This window comes from Lolium perenne, chromosome 5 (assembly GCF_019359855.2).
Source record: "Lolium perenne isolate Kyuss_39 chromosome 5, Kyuss_2.0, whole genome shotgun sequence".
Classification (NCBI taxonomy): domain Eukaryota; kingdom Viridiplantae; phylum Streptophyta; class Magnoliopsida; order Poales; family Poaceae; genus Lolium; species Lolium perenne.
The window spans coordinates 126,104,408-126,121,552 of record NC_067248.2 but is presented as its reverse complement, the minus strand read 5'-3'; the positions used below and the strand labels follow the sequence as shown (position 1 = coordinate 126,121,552).

The window sequence follows — 17,145 nt, the reverse complement described above, 5'->3', positions numbered from 1 at the left end:
ACAGAGGAATAATAAGATCTTTAGAAGCATGCAGCCAACATTCAGGAGTTGGAAAACTGGTTTCATTTCGGATATTACCCTTCTTAAGCATAGGGTAAAGGAGAGTTCTGTAGACCTTTTGTCATCATGGATTGACAATTTGTTGTGATCAGTAGGTAGGTAGTTTTGTACATATTTTTTCTCTTTCTCTAAACTTTTGTACATATTTTTTTTGATAGGCAATAAAAGGCTGTGGGGGGCTCCCCTGCAGTAGTTAATTTCAAAAAAAAACTCACAAGAGCCATATAAGATACAACAAGATGCAAATAGGCTCCAACACAAACACAAATACATGGTGCGCAACCTAACATACATAGACTTTATTTCTCAAGATAATTCAACTAGGAAGCAGAACATATACAAGCATACGCAAGGTACAAAACCACCACATGCAAAAGGGGCGAGTAACTTTTAGTGTAAATAAGTTGAGTACATGTTACTGCAAGAAGGAACATTGGATATATGATAGAAATGAGATAATCCAAATGACTTGGCTTGAGAGAATATAAATTATGATGGTCCCTTAATTCTTCATGATGTAGCCAAGTCTCCAATGCCCTCCAACATCACCTATTGATCAAGTTTTAGCTTGTTGGTCCCCAACCAAGTTGGGTCCTAAGAGGTTAGTCACAATAGGTTTGGAAACCCAAATGGTTCTTTTCTAAACATCACTTTGAGCACCAACATATTTGGCAAACACATTACCAATCTCATCCTTACGAAGAGAATAAACATCATCAATGATGATAGGTTTGGGCGAGGTACCAATAGTGCAAAAGGAGGACATGTGGCCCTTCTCACGGCATATATAGCAAGTTCTTCTCTTCTCCTTCTTCTCACTTGATTTCTTCGCAATGGGAGCATTAGCTTGAATCTTCTTGGGAAGTCGCTTTTCTTCAACCCGAGGTTGGGCATTGCCTTGAACTTGAGGCCGCTTCCCTTCTTGTTTCTCACTAAGAGGCTTCTTATTTAGTGGGCAAGATCTAATATGATGCCCTTCAGTTCTGCACTTGAAGCAAGTAATCTTGGCCGGTCTTTGACTTGAACTTGGCCCTTCTTGTTCTTGGAGCTTTTGGACTTTTTCTTGTTGTTGGAGATAAATCCAAGTACTCTCTTATCATTGGGGAATTTTTGTACATCTTGTCAAGTTTGCATTTCCCTTCATGACACTTTTTCAAGTCTTTCTTCAAGGAAGTGACTTGAGCCTTGAGCTCTTTGATTTCCTCTGCATGGTTACTAACAACACAAATACTAGAGGAAGTGGAGACTTCATTGTTAGAACAACAAGGTAAGGAAGATAATTCATCACAAGATTTTGAACTACTATGAGTGGATGAATTAATAGGACTAGCACATGGAAATATAGAATTTTGAGAAATAGTGCTAGTGTCCACATGAGGCTCATAAGATGTTACGTTTGACATGATATCCTCATGAGCTAACTTTAGCTTCTCATGAGAGACTAGATATTCATCATGGGAGCTAGAGAGCTTTCCATGACTTTCTTCCAAAATCCCATACTTGCTAGTTAGCAATTCAAGTTGAGCCCTGAGCTAAACATTCTCCATTAAAATGAATGGTTCACAAGATGTAGAGTTAGTAGCACAAGCATCATCATTAATAGCAATATGAGAAGGCAAGTTGGCATGCTCTTTTGGATATGAAGCTTTAAGTTGCTCATGTGACTCGGTGAGTTTGGTGAGCGCACCCTCAAAGACCCTAGAGCCATTTTTGAGTTGCTCAAAATCATCAAGGAGTTTAGCATTAACAAACACAATCTTATCATTTTTTAGCTTCAAATCATTTGCTACTTCAAGATCTCTATCATGGTTTTCGTTTATTCTTGACAATTCTAGAGAAAAGGTCTCCTCAAGAGATTCTTTGGTGGTTTGTTATTCTTCAAGTTCATTCTTTAGAAAAGCTATTTCATCAGCATACTCACACTCAATAGCACCTCTTGTTGATATGGTGTTTTCATGCTCCTCAATAAGTTTTTGGCTCTCAATAGCAACAACTAAGATTTAACAAAGTTAGTGCAAGCAATTTTATTGTCGCGGAGAGCACGAAAGACAACCTCACCCATATCATGTAAAGAGGCAATCAAATCCTATTCTTCTTCATGTACTCCATCTTCATCAATATGAGAAAGATTAGCTTCCGAGGTATGAGATATTGTAGAAGCCTTATCCATAAGGCATATATGAGAAACTTGAGATGATGGAGAAGAATATATACTTGAAGCTCCATTCAAGATCTTGTCATTGCCAATTGATTCTTCGGTTTCCTCTACATTGTTAGACACACAACAACTAAAGGAAATAGAAGCATTTATATCATGGCAACAAGAAATATCAAGCATATCACCATCGAATTTAGTTAAGCAATTAACACAATACATGCAAGGACTATCAACACAAGCATGTAAATCATTTATAGTGCTAGATGTGTTTAAGTCCAAAGATGAAGCACTGCAATGAGATAGATATGAAGGATCATCAAGAATAGGCTCACCATCAACATTGCAATGGTCATCACCACTCACCTTGGCATTTCCTTGTGTCTTGCAACACAATGGCGAAGTGGATGAAAGTTTATCACGGCCGGAAGTGGAGGGAATACAATCATCCTCAATAATGTTTGACACATCATATTTTTCTTGAAACTTTGTCCATAAATCGTGAGCGCTCTGGAAAGGCAAGATTACAAGAATATCTACATTGCTCAAAGCATGAACAAGCACATTAGAAGCTTGAGTATTGAGATATAAATTTTTCTCATCCTCTAAAGATAGATTTTGGGAATCCATCGGAGGAGAAAAACCTATATCTACAATTCGCTCCATATGAGGGTCAATGGCCTGAAAATTACTAAGCATGCGAATTTTCCAAATATCATAATTTGTGCCATCGAATATAAAAGCGTGATCATTCACTAAATCTCTAGCCGACATCCTTACCCCAAGGCGGTGAAGCCTAAAATGAGAGACCGGGCTCTGATACCAATTGAAGGACACATATGCCGCCTAGAGGGTGGGGGTGAATAGTTGGTTTAAAACTTTTACGAATATGGCTTATCATATGCGGAATAAAACTAGAGTTTAATTTGTCAAGCACAAAACCTATATAACTAGGGTTCACCTATATGCACCAACGACTTATTCTAAGAAATTCAAGCAACTATGTGATAGCAAGATATATAAATTCAAGCATGAAGGCTATCATAAAGTAAAGTGCATAAGTAAAGAGCTCAGGTATAGGAATAACCGAAGTGACGCAGAGACAACGATGTATCCCGAAGTTCACACTCTTGCGAGTGCTACTCTCCGTTGGAGCGGTGTGGAGGACAAGTCACTCCAAACGCACGAGGTCCGCCGTATTCTCCTCGAGAATTCCCACCAAAAGGGATGTCCTCGATCCACTATGGAACCCTAGGGTGGTCACCGAACCCGCGCAAAACTTGGGGCTATCTCCACAACTTAATTGGAGGCTCCCAATAAATCGCCACAAAGGCCTTGCCCTTGAAGAATCTCCACAACTTAATTAGAGTCCCCAAGAACACCACAAAGACCACTAAGCCGTCTAGGGTACAAAGACCCAAGAGGAACAAGCTTCCGGAGTAATATCTCACGAACCGTCACCTCCACGTATCACCGCGGAGAAGTCAAACCGACGCACTAAATGCAATGGCAAGAACACCACAAAGATGCTCAAGTCCTTCTCTCTCAAATTCCAACAAAGGTACAAAAGATTTTGGGGGAATAAGAGAGGAAAAAACAAATAAGGGGAGGAACACCAAATTTCTCCAAGATCTAGATCTAGTGGATTCCCCTCACAAAGAGAGGAATTTGATTGGTCAAGATGTAGATCTAGATCTCCTCTCTCTTTTCCCTCAAATAGGTGCAAGAATCATGGAGGGATTAGAGGGAGAGGAAGCTTCTCAAGGGAAACAATGGAGTAGAGAGAGGGTGGAAGAAGCAACTAGCCCAAGGAGGAAGAAGGGAGTCTTATATACCCCCCTCCCAATGAAATATGACCGTTTGGGACCTCCCGGGCCGGATTATCTGCCCCGGTCTGGATTATCCACCCCACGGGACTTCAAAAAATGACAAGGACTTAAGGGAACTGCTTGCAGTAAGAGGGCCGAATATTTTGAATCCGGGCCGGATTATCCGCCCCCCGAAAAGTGCAGAAACACCAAAACGAGAATGATCATAACTTGAGCATCCGGACTCCGATTTTGATGATCTTGGGCTCGTTTCGAAGCTAGTAACAATCTCTAAAAGATCATGCAGGGAAACATCATAGTTCAGTAAATTAGGATAGAAACAAATGATGAAAGGTTTGACGTATCTAAAACAGATATACCGGTTAAACCTCCGACCTTGGAAATGCAACAAGTTGCCTGTGCAAAAACCATTGTTGATGAATTAGAGCTTCTCATGAGAATAAGAACAAGCTCTAAAACATCACATGCATAAGATCCAAATAACAATCAAGCAGATGATGCAAGAATGCAAAGGTTTGAGCTCCCCAAAGGATGCGATCGAGTTACTCACTCGAGAACCCTCTTGATAGTACGACAACTAAATTAAAAAAACCGGTATCCAACTACACTATGAGACCGGTAAGAAAGAAACCCTATCAAGATCAAACCTTAACCTTGTGTGTTCCTCTTGAGCTCGATGATGACGATCTTGACCGCAACAAGATGGAACTCCTTTCTTGATTGTGCTTGCTTGACGAAGTCTTGTGGATTTCTCCCCCATATTCCACCATGGGAGAGCTTCTTCTTCGGCGCATCTTTATATATCCATGATGGCAAGCTTCAAGCAAATGATCTCTTCGAGATGGCTCATCTTGAACTTGCACATCATTTCTTCATTCTTCATCATGTTGATGTCTTGAAGTTAACTTTGAGGGCTCACTTCATCTTCATCTTCAAGACATACTAGACACTTAATATTATTCATCAATTTCTTCTTATTGCAACCTTGATGCCAACATATGGTTGAAGCATTTCCTATGGACAACTCTTACAAATATAACTCAATGCAAACATTAGTCCATAGGGATTGTCATTAATTACCAAAACCACACATGGGGCCTCCATGCTCTTTCATCGGAGCAAACTGGGTTTAATCGCGCATTTGATTTTCCCGCGACGTTTGATTTTTGCTTTTTCAGTTTGCGAGCTCGGTTCTGATCTGCGCCGTGACAAAATCCTTCTCTTTTCAACTGTTCGGGAGACCGAACTCAACGTTTTCGGTTCTAAGATATACGGGCTCTGTTAGAGATGCTCTAAGAACGATGTAATAATCCGACACTCCAGTTTCTTAACTGAAACTGGGAGCCCATCTGGGTCTTCTCGTATCATATTTTAAAAGAGGTGTGCTTCGGTGTCCTCCATTTCTTCTCTCGACCACTAAAATTAAAAAGATAAGTTAGTCCACGAAGATGCATCGGAAGATCCTAGCCATTCATAGAGGGTCAAAGTTTGAAAAGGGGGACACCGAAGCAAAAGCCAATCTAAAAAAGATGGTATTTATTGGAGTATCTGAGAAGACACCACACAATGTGTAAACTAATGGATACATGCATTATTTCCAACAGTCCGCACATCTATTCTTGTGATAGGGATCCCCTTGCTATTACTAAAGGCGGATCAGCAAGGCGGCAGCGCCGGCTTGACGAAGACGAGGGGAAAGTCCATGACGACGGCATCGTCGACCGCGGCCATGAACGTAGCCCCGAACGCGCAGTGTTTCCCGTGGCCCAAGCACGCCGCCAGGTCCTCGGCAATGGCGAAGGTCAGCACGAAGACGTGGGTGAAGCCGCGCGTGAGCGCCTCCTGGTCCAGCATGTTCTCCCCCCTGCAAGAACAATGGTATCCGTGTGATCATTGAAGAACTATCGACAAACAAACGATGATTATGAGAAGCAATCTCGATCTCTTGCTGTATGCTGCCGGCCCATGTTTTCAGTCAATGCTATATGCTTCGAAGTTCTTCAGACGAAATGTATTGGATAAATCGAAGTGCACTGCCCTGGAACTTACTCGGAAAGATGGAATCTGGCCGGTGATGCTAACTTTTTACAGCGCAAAATAAGGAATGTAAAGACGAGGATGACATGTATGTATGCTTACCAGCCGAAGAATTTGACGGCGTCGAGCTCCACGGCGAGCTTGGTGAGCTCCCGAATGATGTCGTCCACCACGACGCCCTCCTTGAACCTGGCCGCGCACAGGTGCTTGAACTCGCCCATGGCCGAAAGACAGCTCCACTACCTTCCTTTCTCCCACTCTGGCCGGTGGCTTTGCAGAGAGTGTGATCATCAATACCACGGTGCTCGCCGTTTTAAAGGAATCATAGGGAGGAGAGTAGCTTTGCTCTGCTCTGCGCCGGTGAGGGCCACCACCGACAACAGGAATCACTCGCTCTGAAAAGGATGACCAACTGGGGAATGATCCCTCCCTTGGCTATACGTTGTTAGATAGGATGAAACTCTCTCCGCGGATGGACGCGGATGGATGATAATCCTGTTTATTCGTCCCTTCTACGAAATTACCGTGGATGGGGATTCGAACCCGGGTGAGCTGGCTGCGCACTCGCTTGCCTTGTCACTGAGCTAGAACTCAGTTCTCGCTCTAAAGCTTGATAGGCCCTTTTCCTTTTCTTTTCTTAGCAGCACACTTGACTGAATCATTCCAGCACAGGAGGTGAAGGCCAACCATGCTGCCGCTCCATCGAGCACACTATTTAGATCCAGCATGAGTCTGAACCATGAAACCATGGCTGTGCCCGATCCGACGACATCCGCATCGGTACACGGGCCCCACCGACGATCTGCTTTCAGAGGACATGTCAGCATTCTGGAGTTCGATGATCTTTGTGATCTTCAATCTTGGATCAGAGTTGGTTAGCATTATACTATACGGGTTCAGTTCATCTTATCAGACATTCAGGATTTCAGGCTCATCGGACCAATAGGGTCACTCACCAAAGCCCAAAGGTGACCTGACGAGGAATTAGGCATTGATTCCAAGCAGATGCGGACAGAACATGGCACGTAATCTTGATGGAGATCGCTGATCACGTGTGCCACGCGGTGATGGCGCCAGGCCCTGATGCTATGGCATATGAATCCTGGCGTGGACGGATGAGCGAGACAACTTCAGTTTTTCAGCTTCTCACTCACCCTTTGTTTCACTCCGAAACGAGAGCATTACTTTCCCCCTTTGTCTAAACCGTCCAATCCTAGTCTCTACAAGACACCAATCTTACTAAGAGCGTCCACAGGCCCGTGCATCTTTCGTCGTTTTGGTGATCTTCCAATACACACTCTTTGGCGCGTGTTCAACTTTCATTTTACTTTTGTATAAGCAAATTCTGTTTACTGTCATCTTTTTCCTCTTAAGGAAACAACTACTCCCTCCTATCCATAATATAAAAGTGTCGTGATTTTAGTTCGGTAAGAGCATCTTCACCGGTGACCCCTAAATTGTAGCCGGCAGTACACATGCCCCAAGTTGGTCTCAATCCAACGTGGAGTTCTCTTGCATGCGTCGCCGACGCGCCCGAATGCATCTCTTAGTATAGGATTCATTTGGGGCTCGTCGGCGCTTTTATTGGGATCGCGATGCTATTGGGCTCGCTATTAGGGCCGTCGGTAGAGATGCTCTAAGCTTCATTCTCGGAAAATAATGAAGGACAAGTAGAAAGATATCGATCCAACATCCGGAAACCACAAAACGGAGAAGCAAGAAAGATAGCACCGCCCAATCACCCCAGGGGGCACCAATTGAACTGCCAATGTAAATGCCTTCACATGGAAGCACTGATATCTCACTGTTGTACAAAAATGTAGCACCAAACTCCGTGCTGTACTTCGAGCGCGTGAAATTTGCACGAGACTTAATTAGTAAATTCATGACAAACCTGCTCCCGCCAGCGTTTTAGATGTTCAAGCAATAACAGTAAGCACGGGTGATGAGCCATTACAGACATCCATCAATTCGTAATGAACACCGAAAAGTATACTTATTCAAGGGCGATAACTAAACAAGCTTTGAACGGAATGCACGGCATTGGGGTGCACCCCAGGCTTTAGAGGCAACACCAAGAAGCAGAGGAAGAAAGGAAAAATAGGAGGCTTAGGTACACCGGTGCAGTACATCACAGCGGCAGATAGATGGTGGCTATTACCTGAAAAGGCACCTTACAGTGGTTGGCAATGGCAAATGCTTATCGCTAACAGATGGTGGGGGTGAATCAAGCCTCAGGCTGTGGCGCCGGCTTGGCAACGACGAAGGGGAAGTCCATGACGATGACCTTGTCGATCGCGGCCATGAATGTGGCGGCGAACGCGCCGTGCTTCTCGTGACCCATGTACGCCGCCAGGTCCTCGGCGCTGTCGAAGCACAAGGAGAAGACGTGGGTGAAGCCCTGTGTCAGCGCGTCCTGGTTCAGAACGTCTTTTCCCCTGCGAGCGATAGAACAAATCTGAAGAACCATTGGTGGATAAGATGATGATGATGCCTAGTCTGTATTTGCTGGCTTGAACTCTAAAGTTATTTCATATTTTTGGTCACTGGTTTTAACTTTAAGGTTCTTTAGAAGAAGTGTACTCTAGCAGATAAAGGCTGGCATCTTCATTTTCCAGCACAAAGCAAACACAAAAGTTAAGGAGCGATGGACGATGCATATTACCACCCGAAGAACTTGATCATGTCCAGCTCTGCGGCGAGCTTGCTGAGCTCCTGGATGATGTCCTCCACCACGACGCCCTCCTTGAACCTCACCAGGCACAGGTGCTTGAACTCCATGGTTGAACCCTACAGGAGTGGCAAGCTAAGCTAAGGTTTCTCCTCCAGTGGCTTTGCAGAGGATGCGAATTATCACGCCACGGTGCTGACATTTTAAGGACGGTGATGAGAGCTTTGATCTACTCCGGTCAGGGCCACCACCACCGACAGGAATCACTCACTGCAAACAGGCTTTTTTTTTTCTTCCCACAAAAATGACTTTTTTTTTTGCTTGGCAGTACACTTGATTGAATTGAATTATTCCAAGCACAGTAATCATTAACTGTAAGTAGTTTTTTTTTTTGGCCTGGCACTTCACTTGCAAACCATGCCACTCCTGCTGGTCTTCAGCACACTGTTAGATCTAGCAGCTCGACCGGAGTCAGCATGTGGGGCCCATAAGGATGTGTGCTCTCCCAAGAAGCATCATCATTCTGGACTTAGATCTTGTGATCTTGAATTTTGGATCTCAATTATGCAGCATTGTACTAATTCCGGTTCTATGAGTGTAGATCTGATCATCCTTGATCAGTTAACCTTAGACTGGCCGACTGGGTCACTTGCCCCGGTGACTTCAAATAACTGACCCTGACTCAACATAATGCTGTTACGGAAGATTTATGACACTGATTTTTTGATGCTGCCCAGGAAGAATTCTCACATGGATGCATGAGTGCAACAGGTACTTCCGGCAGATGACATGATATGCTAGTACAAAAATTCTCAGTGGGCTACCATAGATGGGATAAGCTATTGGATACAATGGCCTGTTTTGAGTATGATTATCAAATAAATGTGGCTTTCAACAAGAAACCCATACGATTTCTCATATTTACATCGAACCCCGCGAAAACTAACCTATAACAGAGAGACAGACTTCCATCCATCCACATGCGCGGATGTTTCTAAGTTTACAGGCTGCTACCCGTACGGTGCATCAGGCTGCACATAAGCTCCAAGCAGCTGCTTGGAGGGTCTTAGCTGGGCTGATCACGACCTCTTGAGAATATAGGGACTCTCCATGTGCTATTTTACTGTTTGGTTGTTATTTCCCCAGGAGTGGTAACCTCAGACAGTGTCAAGTTGTTTGGCCCGTCCAGGGATGGACCAGGCACTGTCTGATTCGCCTGGTCGGGTTCGTTTCGAAGAACCTCTGATGGCCTTGGCGAATGGCCCGTGCCGACAAACAGGCAGTGGCATGGATCACTTATTGATGCTTCAGGCGAATAAGGAGGTATCATCACTGCACTTGGTAAAGGGGGCACCGTGTGCTTGCTATCAGTATAGTCAGACAGTGAAATTCTGCAGACTGGGCATGTTGAGTGCTGCTTTAGCCAAGCATCTATGCAGGCCATATGAAAATTGTGGCCACAGTAAGGGAGTGTGAGGAGCACATCTTTATCTTCGTATTCTGCAAGGCAGACGACACACCTGGGAATGAAGACACGATCAGTTCAGAGTCTAGGTTTTGGTGTAACGAACACAAAACAGATCAGAAATCAAGAACATATCATATTAGTCGCATGCATCTGTAAGATATAGTACTACGCCTCAGAATGAAAAACTGCGTTTTCTTCCACAAAGAGTATCAATCGAACTTGGTTGCATATAGGAAAATACAGCAGCAGAGCAGTAGAGTTCAATGGACAGGCCTTAAAATTGATGTACTTGTAATGTGTAGATAAAAATAGGTGCTTAGCTGGGAAACTGGACAGAATATTTTGTTTGTAGGATGTCTAATTGTGAAGGCATGTTTCATGATACTAAACACAAAGTGCAAGCAAAATTCAATAAATGCTATGCATCTAGCCAAGGATTTGTTCAACTACTCCCTCCGTTCGGAATTAATTCCGATCAGAGGTAGTAGCAGTCAATTACATCACACCACCAAGGCAGTCCCTGCTTCCCTCTCATTAGCACACTTGATTAGTCAATCTACTTAAATGCAGTCCCCACTTACTCTTCATTACGATCTTATTCAGGAGTAGTTCAATATATGTATTGCAGTCAGGTGTGATCTTATTCAGGAGCAGTTCAATATCAGGTGTGATCTTATTCAGGAGCAGTTCAATATTTGTATTCAGTCAGATGTGATCTTATTGAGGAGCAGTTCAATATTTGTATTCCAGTCAGATGTAATCTTATTCAGGAGCACTTCAATATCTGCATTCCAGTCAGATGTGTTCTTATTCAGGAGCAGCTCAATATCTGTATTCCAGTCAGCTGTTCAACGATAATGAAAGCTCAGGGACCATGGTTCAATAGTCAATCTCCAGCAAAGCACAGTAATAAATATTTTGGTACTAAAAGGGTCACAATTATCTTAGGCACCTGCATCCTCAAGGGCATTTTCTTTGGTACTCAAAAGAATCTATAAACACCATCAAGGACAGCTAAACTAGTACTAACAAGGATCGATCTCACAGTGTGGAATTGCTACTTGAAGATTATTCAGTAGCACTCATCTTGTGGTTACACATTGAAATAATCAAATGCCCACACTGATAACTGATCAAAAGCAAGCACGCACTTGCCAAGGACAGTGCGTGAAATGCTGGGCAAAGGCCTACGATACTAACCTTCTAGGCAATATGAGTAAAGCTCAGTTAGTTTCTCTCCCTTTAAAATGATAGCTATTAAAAATCCTTAAATGAGTGCAAGATCAGAAGTCATTGTAGCGCATGACGTGGGACAAGCAAAGATATTCATAGGAAAGTTTATTCTAAACTACGTCATTAGCCTAGAATTATACCTAGAACACTTGACAAAAGAATTTTTGCAGTCCCGGCCCCAGAATTATACCTAGAACAGTGGACAAAGAGAATTTCCCATGTATGAGAATGAGTATCCGATTCTCGGAGCACTACTGTCCAAGGTATCGTGGCTAGATATTAGTGACAATGACACATCATACGGCACTTAACTTGTAATCTTCGCCGTATACAATAATAATAATGGCTGATCTGAGTGCTCCCTCGCAACTAGAGGCTCCTAGTAGGGTAATCGCAGCGTTGGGTTGCCCCAACCAAGTGACCTAATTAGTTAGTTAGAACTCGCGCGATCGAGCCCCACAGTCCCACTGAAAGCGTAATCCACTGAATAGGATGGGTATATACTAACTAAATCTACGGGAAAAAGCAACTCCTAAATGGAATCGTCAGGTCGACCGCACGCTAGTTTGCGCTACACGGTGATTCGAAGTTTGGACTGCACGCGACGCAAGGACCGGGTTGTGTGAATCTCCGATCGGCATGCCTGCGGCAACGAATTCGCGATCGGTGGCGGGGAGTAGGGGGAGGGGGCGGATCGAGGAGCGCTTACTGTGGTGCGGCGTCGGAGGCGTTGGAGGAGGTGGGTGAGCCGCATGCGGCGGAGAAGGCGCGGGTGGGGAAGGCGGCGACGGCGGCGGGGTCGAGCCCCCCCGCGGCGGGCCCCGCGGCCCCGAGGTGGTCGACCTGGACGGCGAAGAAGTAGTTGGCGGCGAGGGGCGGGAAGCCGGGCGGCATGGGCGAGGCGCGGCGGCGTCGGCGGCGGCGGCGCACGAGCGCGCAGACGAGCCTGGTGCAGACGAAGACGATGAAGAGGACGCTGACGCAGAAGCCCAGCAGCGTCAGCACCATGCTGGTCGACGCCCCCGAGGCCATCTCGCGCGGCCGGCGGCGGGCGGTGGTGGGGGCGGTGGTGGGAGTGCGAGTGGACTGGAGCGCGGCCGCCGCCTCCCACCGCTCTGTGTCTGTCTGTGTGTGTGGGGCGGTGCAGGGAGAGTTGAGAGTTAAATGGGATCTGCGTGTGCTGCGCACTCACGCCGTTGGGTTGGGGTCGCGTTGCGCTCGCATTTTGTTGCGTGTCGCGTGGACTGATTTTTATCTGTGTATCTATCTACCTATCCGGAAGGGGAATGGGATGCGGTGGTGGTGGTGGAAATGGGACGGCAACCGCCGCTCGGCGATCGGTGGCCTTGAACGCGCACTACGGCAGCGGCAGCAGCAGATGGATAGTACGAATGGTGGATGGATTCGCAAGCGACGGGTGGAGGAAAGATACCGTGAATATGCAGCAGGGTAGGGGTAGGGGAAGAGAGACGAGGCGTGAGGTTTCAGGCCACGCAGCGGGTCAGCGAGCAAAAAGCAAAAGTTGAGAGGGATGGGCAGAAAGACAAAGTATTATGGGACAAAAAGACAAATTAGTGGAGATGCGGGGTATCGATCCCCGTGCCTCTCGCATGCTAAGCGAGCGCTCTACCATCTGAGCTACATCCCCTCTGTTGGGCAAATTAAGTTCGATCTTTATTTGTTCACTTTTAGACTCATTCGCGAAATTGCCTCGTCCCTAAGTCCCTTGTCGAGGCCTAGCGCAAGCCCAAGCCACGAGCCTGGAGCAGATGAAGCCCATGGCGGAAACAGAAATTGCTCTGAGCGATTCTTACCGCAGAATCGCTCAGGCGGGATGGGCTAGCTGGCTCGAAACCTGTAGGCGTGACTGCTTTCCGTATCTTGGTTCCTGCCTGAAAGCCCAAAATAGATTATATCGTTGCATCGCCAAGAGACCTTCCTCTACCCGTTTTTTTTTTTCCCTTTTCTTCTTTCTTCTTCTTCTTCACGTTATTTCTGTTTTCTGTTCATTTTTTCCTTAATTTCTATATATTTTTTATTTTTTACTTTAGGCTGGGTTTCTTTTTTCATTTCATTGTTTTATAACATATGTTCCATATATAATCTAAAATATTGGTTCCGCTTATAGTGGGATGCGCGTCGAGCAATTTGCGGTACCACCGGAGCGATTCTATGGGCCAGCTGGGTCGAAACTTGTAGGCGTGACTGCTTTTCGTGTCTTGGTTCCTGCCTGAAAGGCCAAAATAGCTTGTCCTTGCATCGCCACAGACCTTCCTGTACCATGTTTTTCTTTTTTTCCTTTCTTATTTTTTCTTCTTCTTATTCATATTATTTCTGTTTTGTGTTCATTTTTCCCTTAATTTGTACATTATGTTTTCTTTGTTTAAGCAGGGTTCTTTTTACGTTTCATTTTTTATAATATATATGTTCCATATAATCTAAATTATTGGAGAACTAACCTGAGGTTGGATGGTTAGGAGGGTGGTCCTACCCCCAACCCACTAGAGTTCAAACCCCAAATTTAACATATGTGTGTCTCATAAAGGTGGAATATTCCCCTCGATAGCGGCGCATGTAGTGACTTCGTGCGTTCGTAATGTGTTTTTCAAAAAAAAAAAAAAAATTGGTTCCTCGCATAGTCGGCTTGGTCAGCTTCCAGCAACATTGCTCGCCCGCTGCGGACATGGCGCCGTACCGCCGCCACCACTCTCACAACGCCTACGCCCCTCTACGGTATCTGCTTCGTTACCATAGATTGACGTTAGGTGTCTCTTCGAAGGCGCATATTTTGATTTGTTGTCGAATCCCTGGTCGATCTTCCAGTTCTAGCCTGCTGATTAATTAGGACGGCAGCCGACAGACACAAATCTCTGTAGGTCTTTCCCATAGATAATCAAAACCTAGATTTTTCTTTTTCACAAGATCGACGTCTAGACTCTAGAGCCCGGCCTCCAAATCGCTCTCGGGGCTGCTATCGGGGGTGCCAGTGGAGACCCCCAACCCTAACCCTCCCGCACCCCGCCCTCCGCCGCCGCCGCCGGTAGCGCCGCCGGGGGCAAAGTCCCTCGGGGCGTGGCGGCGGCGGGGGCCCTTCCTCGTCGCCGCGTGCAGATCGGCGGCCGGATCCCCACCTCCTCGATGCTTGGCGGAGCAGACGCGCGTGGGATGGGCGATGGCGGCGGCGGCCCTCCTCCCGTCGGCTGTCCCCTGGTGGACCGGTCGGCGCGGGTGGGATGGGCGGCGCTGCGGTCTCCCTCTTCTCGTCGGCTTCCTGCAGCACTCCGGCAGGGGTTGGTGGTGGGCGGCGGCCAGACCTTCGGTCTGCGCCATGCCATCCACCCCCGCCTCTCGTTGGTGTGTGGAGGCGATCTCGGGCATCTTCCGCGACACGAGGGCGCCCGGGGCAGCAGCCTTGGGTTTGACGGATGAGGTGGCCTCTTCTTCGCCGGAGAGGGTCGGCCTGCGGTTGGTGGTGGTGGATTTTTGATCTATCATCGCCAGCCGGCGGTGAGATGGAGGTGCATGGAAGCCGGCGATGGTGTCGCCGGTGGAGGGTTGGGTTGGCCAGCCCGGGATGGTCGCCGACGTGGGGGTCCGGCCTGAATAAAGGCGGCGGTCCTAGGGCCTCTCTTGCGTGAAGAGGAGGACCTCCCGGAGGCCTGGACTCGTGATCTGGCCAGAGGGTTGAGTTCCGGAAGGCTCCGCCGGCGAATGTAACAGTGCTTTGCCTGGAGTTTGCTGGATCAGAGGTATTCGGTCGTGCGCACCCATGCGTTTATACCGACCGTTTGGTTCTGGAGGGAGCGGCGCGAAGCTCTTTTTCTGTGTTGACATCAAGTGACTATGGATCCATGATGAAAGTCGGAAGAAGAGAATTTCATGAAGGCCGGAGGGGAGGACTAGCTAAGGGAGGTTCAAGTCTCTGCGCTGTTGAGGGGCTTGCTTGGTGTCCGGACTTCACAGCAGCGGTATGAAAGTGGGGGCGACAACACATGTGAAGCGCATAGTCCTACCTTTCAGGGTGAAAATCTAAGGTCTGGCCTTAACTGGTTGTGCCTGGCAGTGACCTTGGTGGAGGCATTGTTTTGAGAGTGGGGACTATCTTCAGGGTGAAAACCTAAGATCTTTGATCGGGCGACGACGGTGTTGGAGCACTGTTCCCTTCTTGGAGACGTCGTTTTTTGGAGAGTCTGCAATTCAGGTGTTGTCATGGTGGTGGATGTATTGCTGTTGTTAGATCCGTGATACTGTAGCGGGACTTTTGTTTCTTAGTTTTCTTTTCTTTTTTTGGCTGTGTGCATCCGTAGTGCCATTAGGGTGGTGCGTTGTAGCAGAGGCTGGGTGTAATTGGTATCTCTCGATATTAATATATTCCCTTTATCGAAAAAAGTTCTGGCCTGCTTGATGATCGATGTTAGCCCAATTTTAGATTTCTTGTCCCACCCTGTCCCTAATCAATCTAGGAGTTCGCTGCTTGATGATCGATGTGTCTCGAAGGCATAGATATTGATTTATTGTCGCACCCTGATCGATCTTGGAGATGTGCGTTGCTTGATGAATGATGATTCGTTTGCGTGCACTTGCAACGCCTCCATGCAGGTTCGGGTGGCACTTTCTTTGGGCCGAAGCCTGCGGAAGCTTACCCAGGCGAGCCTGTGGAACGCTTTGTTTTTTCTGTTTTCAGAAACTTTGCTCCGGATTGCATCCGGTGGTATGATCAATAAAGTGTCGTATTCCCTAAAAAAAACGTATTTAGTTCTTGCTTTGGTTGAAAACTGGCGGTGGATTGCATTCCAACAGTTGTAAACAAGATAAGCACTCGTTTGTGTTCTTCCAGATTCTTGTCAGCAGAGGAAGAACAGTCGTGACTGTCTGAGGTGATGCAACCCCTAGGGCAGCCCGCAGATCTTTAAAGTGAACCTTGCTTGCGTGGCCCCAACTTTCTTTTTTGTTACAGATAAAATAGACATGTACGACGAATGAGCAGGTTATTATCTTGCATTACATGAATTCCGTTTATGTTATTTCTTCCGTTCCAAATTGTCATTCGGTTGAAGCAATTCACTGCTGAAAGTTGATGCATATATATTGCAACTTTGTCGTCAAATGAATTTTTTGCATGGCCTGGAGATGTATCTCAATGGTGACTGAGAAGGCCTTATGTGGTACCTTAGAGCATCTCCAGCCGCGTCCCCCAAAGCGTCCCCCAAACCGCGCCGGATTGAGCGTTTGGGGGACGTGTTTTGTTCGTGCCGCCTTTGGGGGACGTCGCTCCCCAGCCGCGTCCCCCAAACGCCTCCCTCAAACATTTAAAATACTTTTTTTTGGCTTTTTTATTTCAATTTCCACAAACTAATACATAATTTGGAACGTGGTTTACACGAAAACATAATTGGGAACGTGGTTTTCCACAAACTAATACATAGTTTGAACCGTCGTTGACACAAATATAAAATTTTGCAAAGAAATTAAACCTAACTAGGCCGTGCATCGAAGGTTTCCTGTGTTCGCTGCTAAGAAAGAACACTCGAGGGCACACCCAGTCACCTAAACTGGAAAATCCAGCTGGTGACGGTGCCCTTGTTGGTTCTACCGAGGAAGAACAGACAGAGACCTCCGTGCACGTATTCGCTGCGAAGAAACAACACTAGTCGTCCTCCTCGTCGGTGCTGTCGCCGTGGTAGTCCCGGCG

At 46.3% G+C, this 17,145-nt stretch overlaps 3 protein-coding genes and 1 non-coding gene across 4 annotated transcripts; all 4 read right to left on the bottom strand.

The window, feature by feature from the left end:
• Positions 1-5,563: 5,563 nt before the first annotated feature.
• LOC127299847 (stress-response A/B barrel domain-containing protein At5g22580-like) lies at positions 5,564-6,479 on the bottom strand. The gene is made up of 2 exons (XM_051329886.2): positions 6,184-6,479; positions 5,564-5,908 (listed from the first exon to the last, which is right to left on the bottom strand). Exons 1-2 carry the CDS (start codon positions 6,300-6,302, stop codon positions 5,701-5,703), a joined length of 327 nt encoding a protein of 108 aa, XP_051185846.1. The 5' UTR covers positions 6,303-6,479; the 3' UTR covers positions 5,564-5,700.
• A 1,572-nt stretch (positions 6,480-8,051) lies between these two features.
• On the bottom strand, positions 8,052-8,945 carry LOC127299846 (stress-response A/B barrel domain-containing protein At5g22580). The gene is made up of 2 exons (XM_051329885.2): positions 8,747-8,945; positions 8,052-8,519 (listed from the first exon to the last, which is right to left on the bottom strand). Exons 1-2 carry the CDS (start codon positions 8,860-8,862, stop codon positions 8,309-8,311), a joined length of 327 nt encoding a protein of 108 aa, XP_051185845.1. The 5' UTR covers positions 8,863-8,945; the 3' UTR covers positions 8,052-8,308.
• Positions 8,946-9,550: 605 nt separating this feature from the next.
• On the bottom strand, positions 9,551-12,745 carry LOC127299845 (uncharacterized). The gene is made up of 2 exons (XM_051329884.2): positions 12,163-12,745; positions 9,551-10,272 (listed from the first exon to the last, which is right to left on the bottom strand). Exons 1-2 carry the CDS (start codon positions 12,483-12,485, stop codon positions 9,873-9,875), a joined length of 723 nt encoding a protein of 240 aa, XP_051185844.1. The 5' UTR covers positions 12,486-12,745; the 3' UTR covers positions 9,551-9,872.
• A 283-nt stretch (positions 12,746-13,028) lies between these two features.
• On the bottom strand, positions 13,029-13,101 carry TRNAA-AGC (transfer RNA alanine (anticodon AGC)). The gene has a single exon. It is a non-coding gene; the product is annotated as a tRNA-Ala (tRNA).
• Between the last annotated feature and the right edge of the window lie 4,044 nt (positions 13,102-17,145).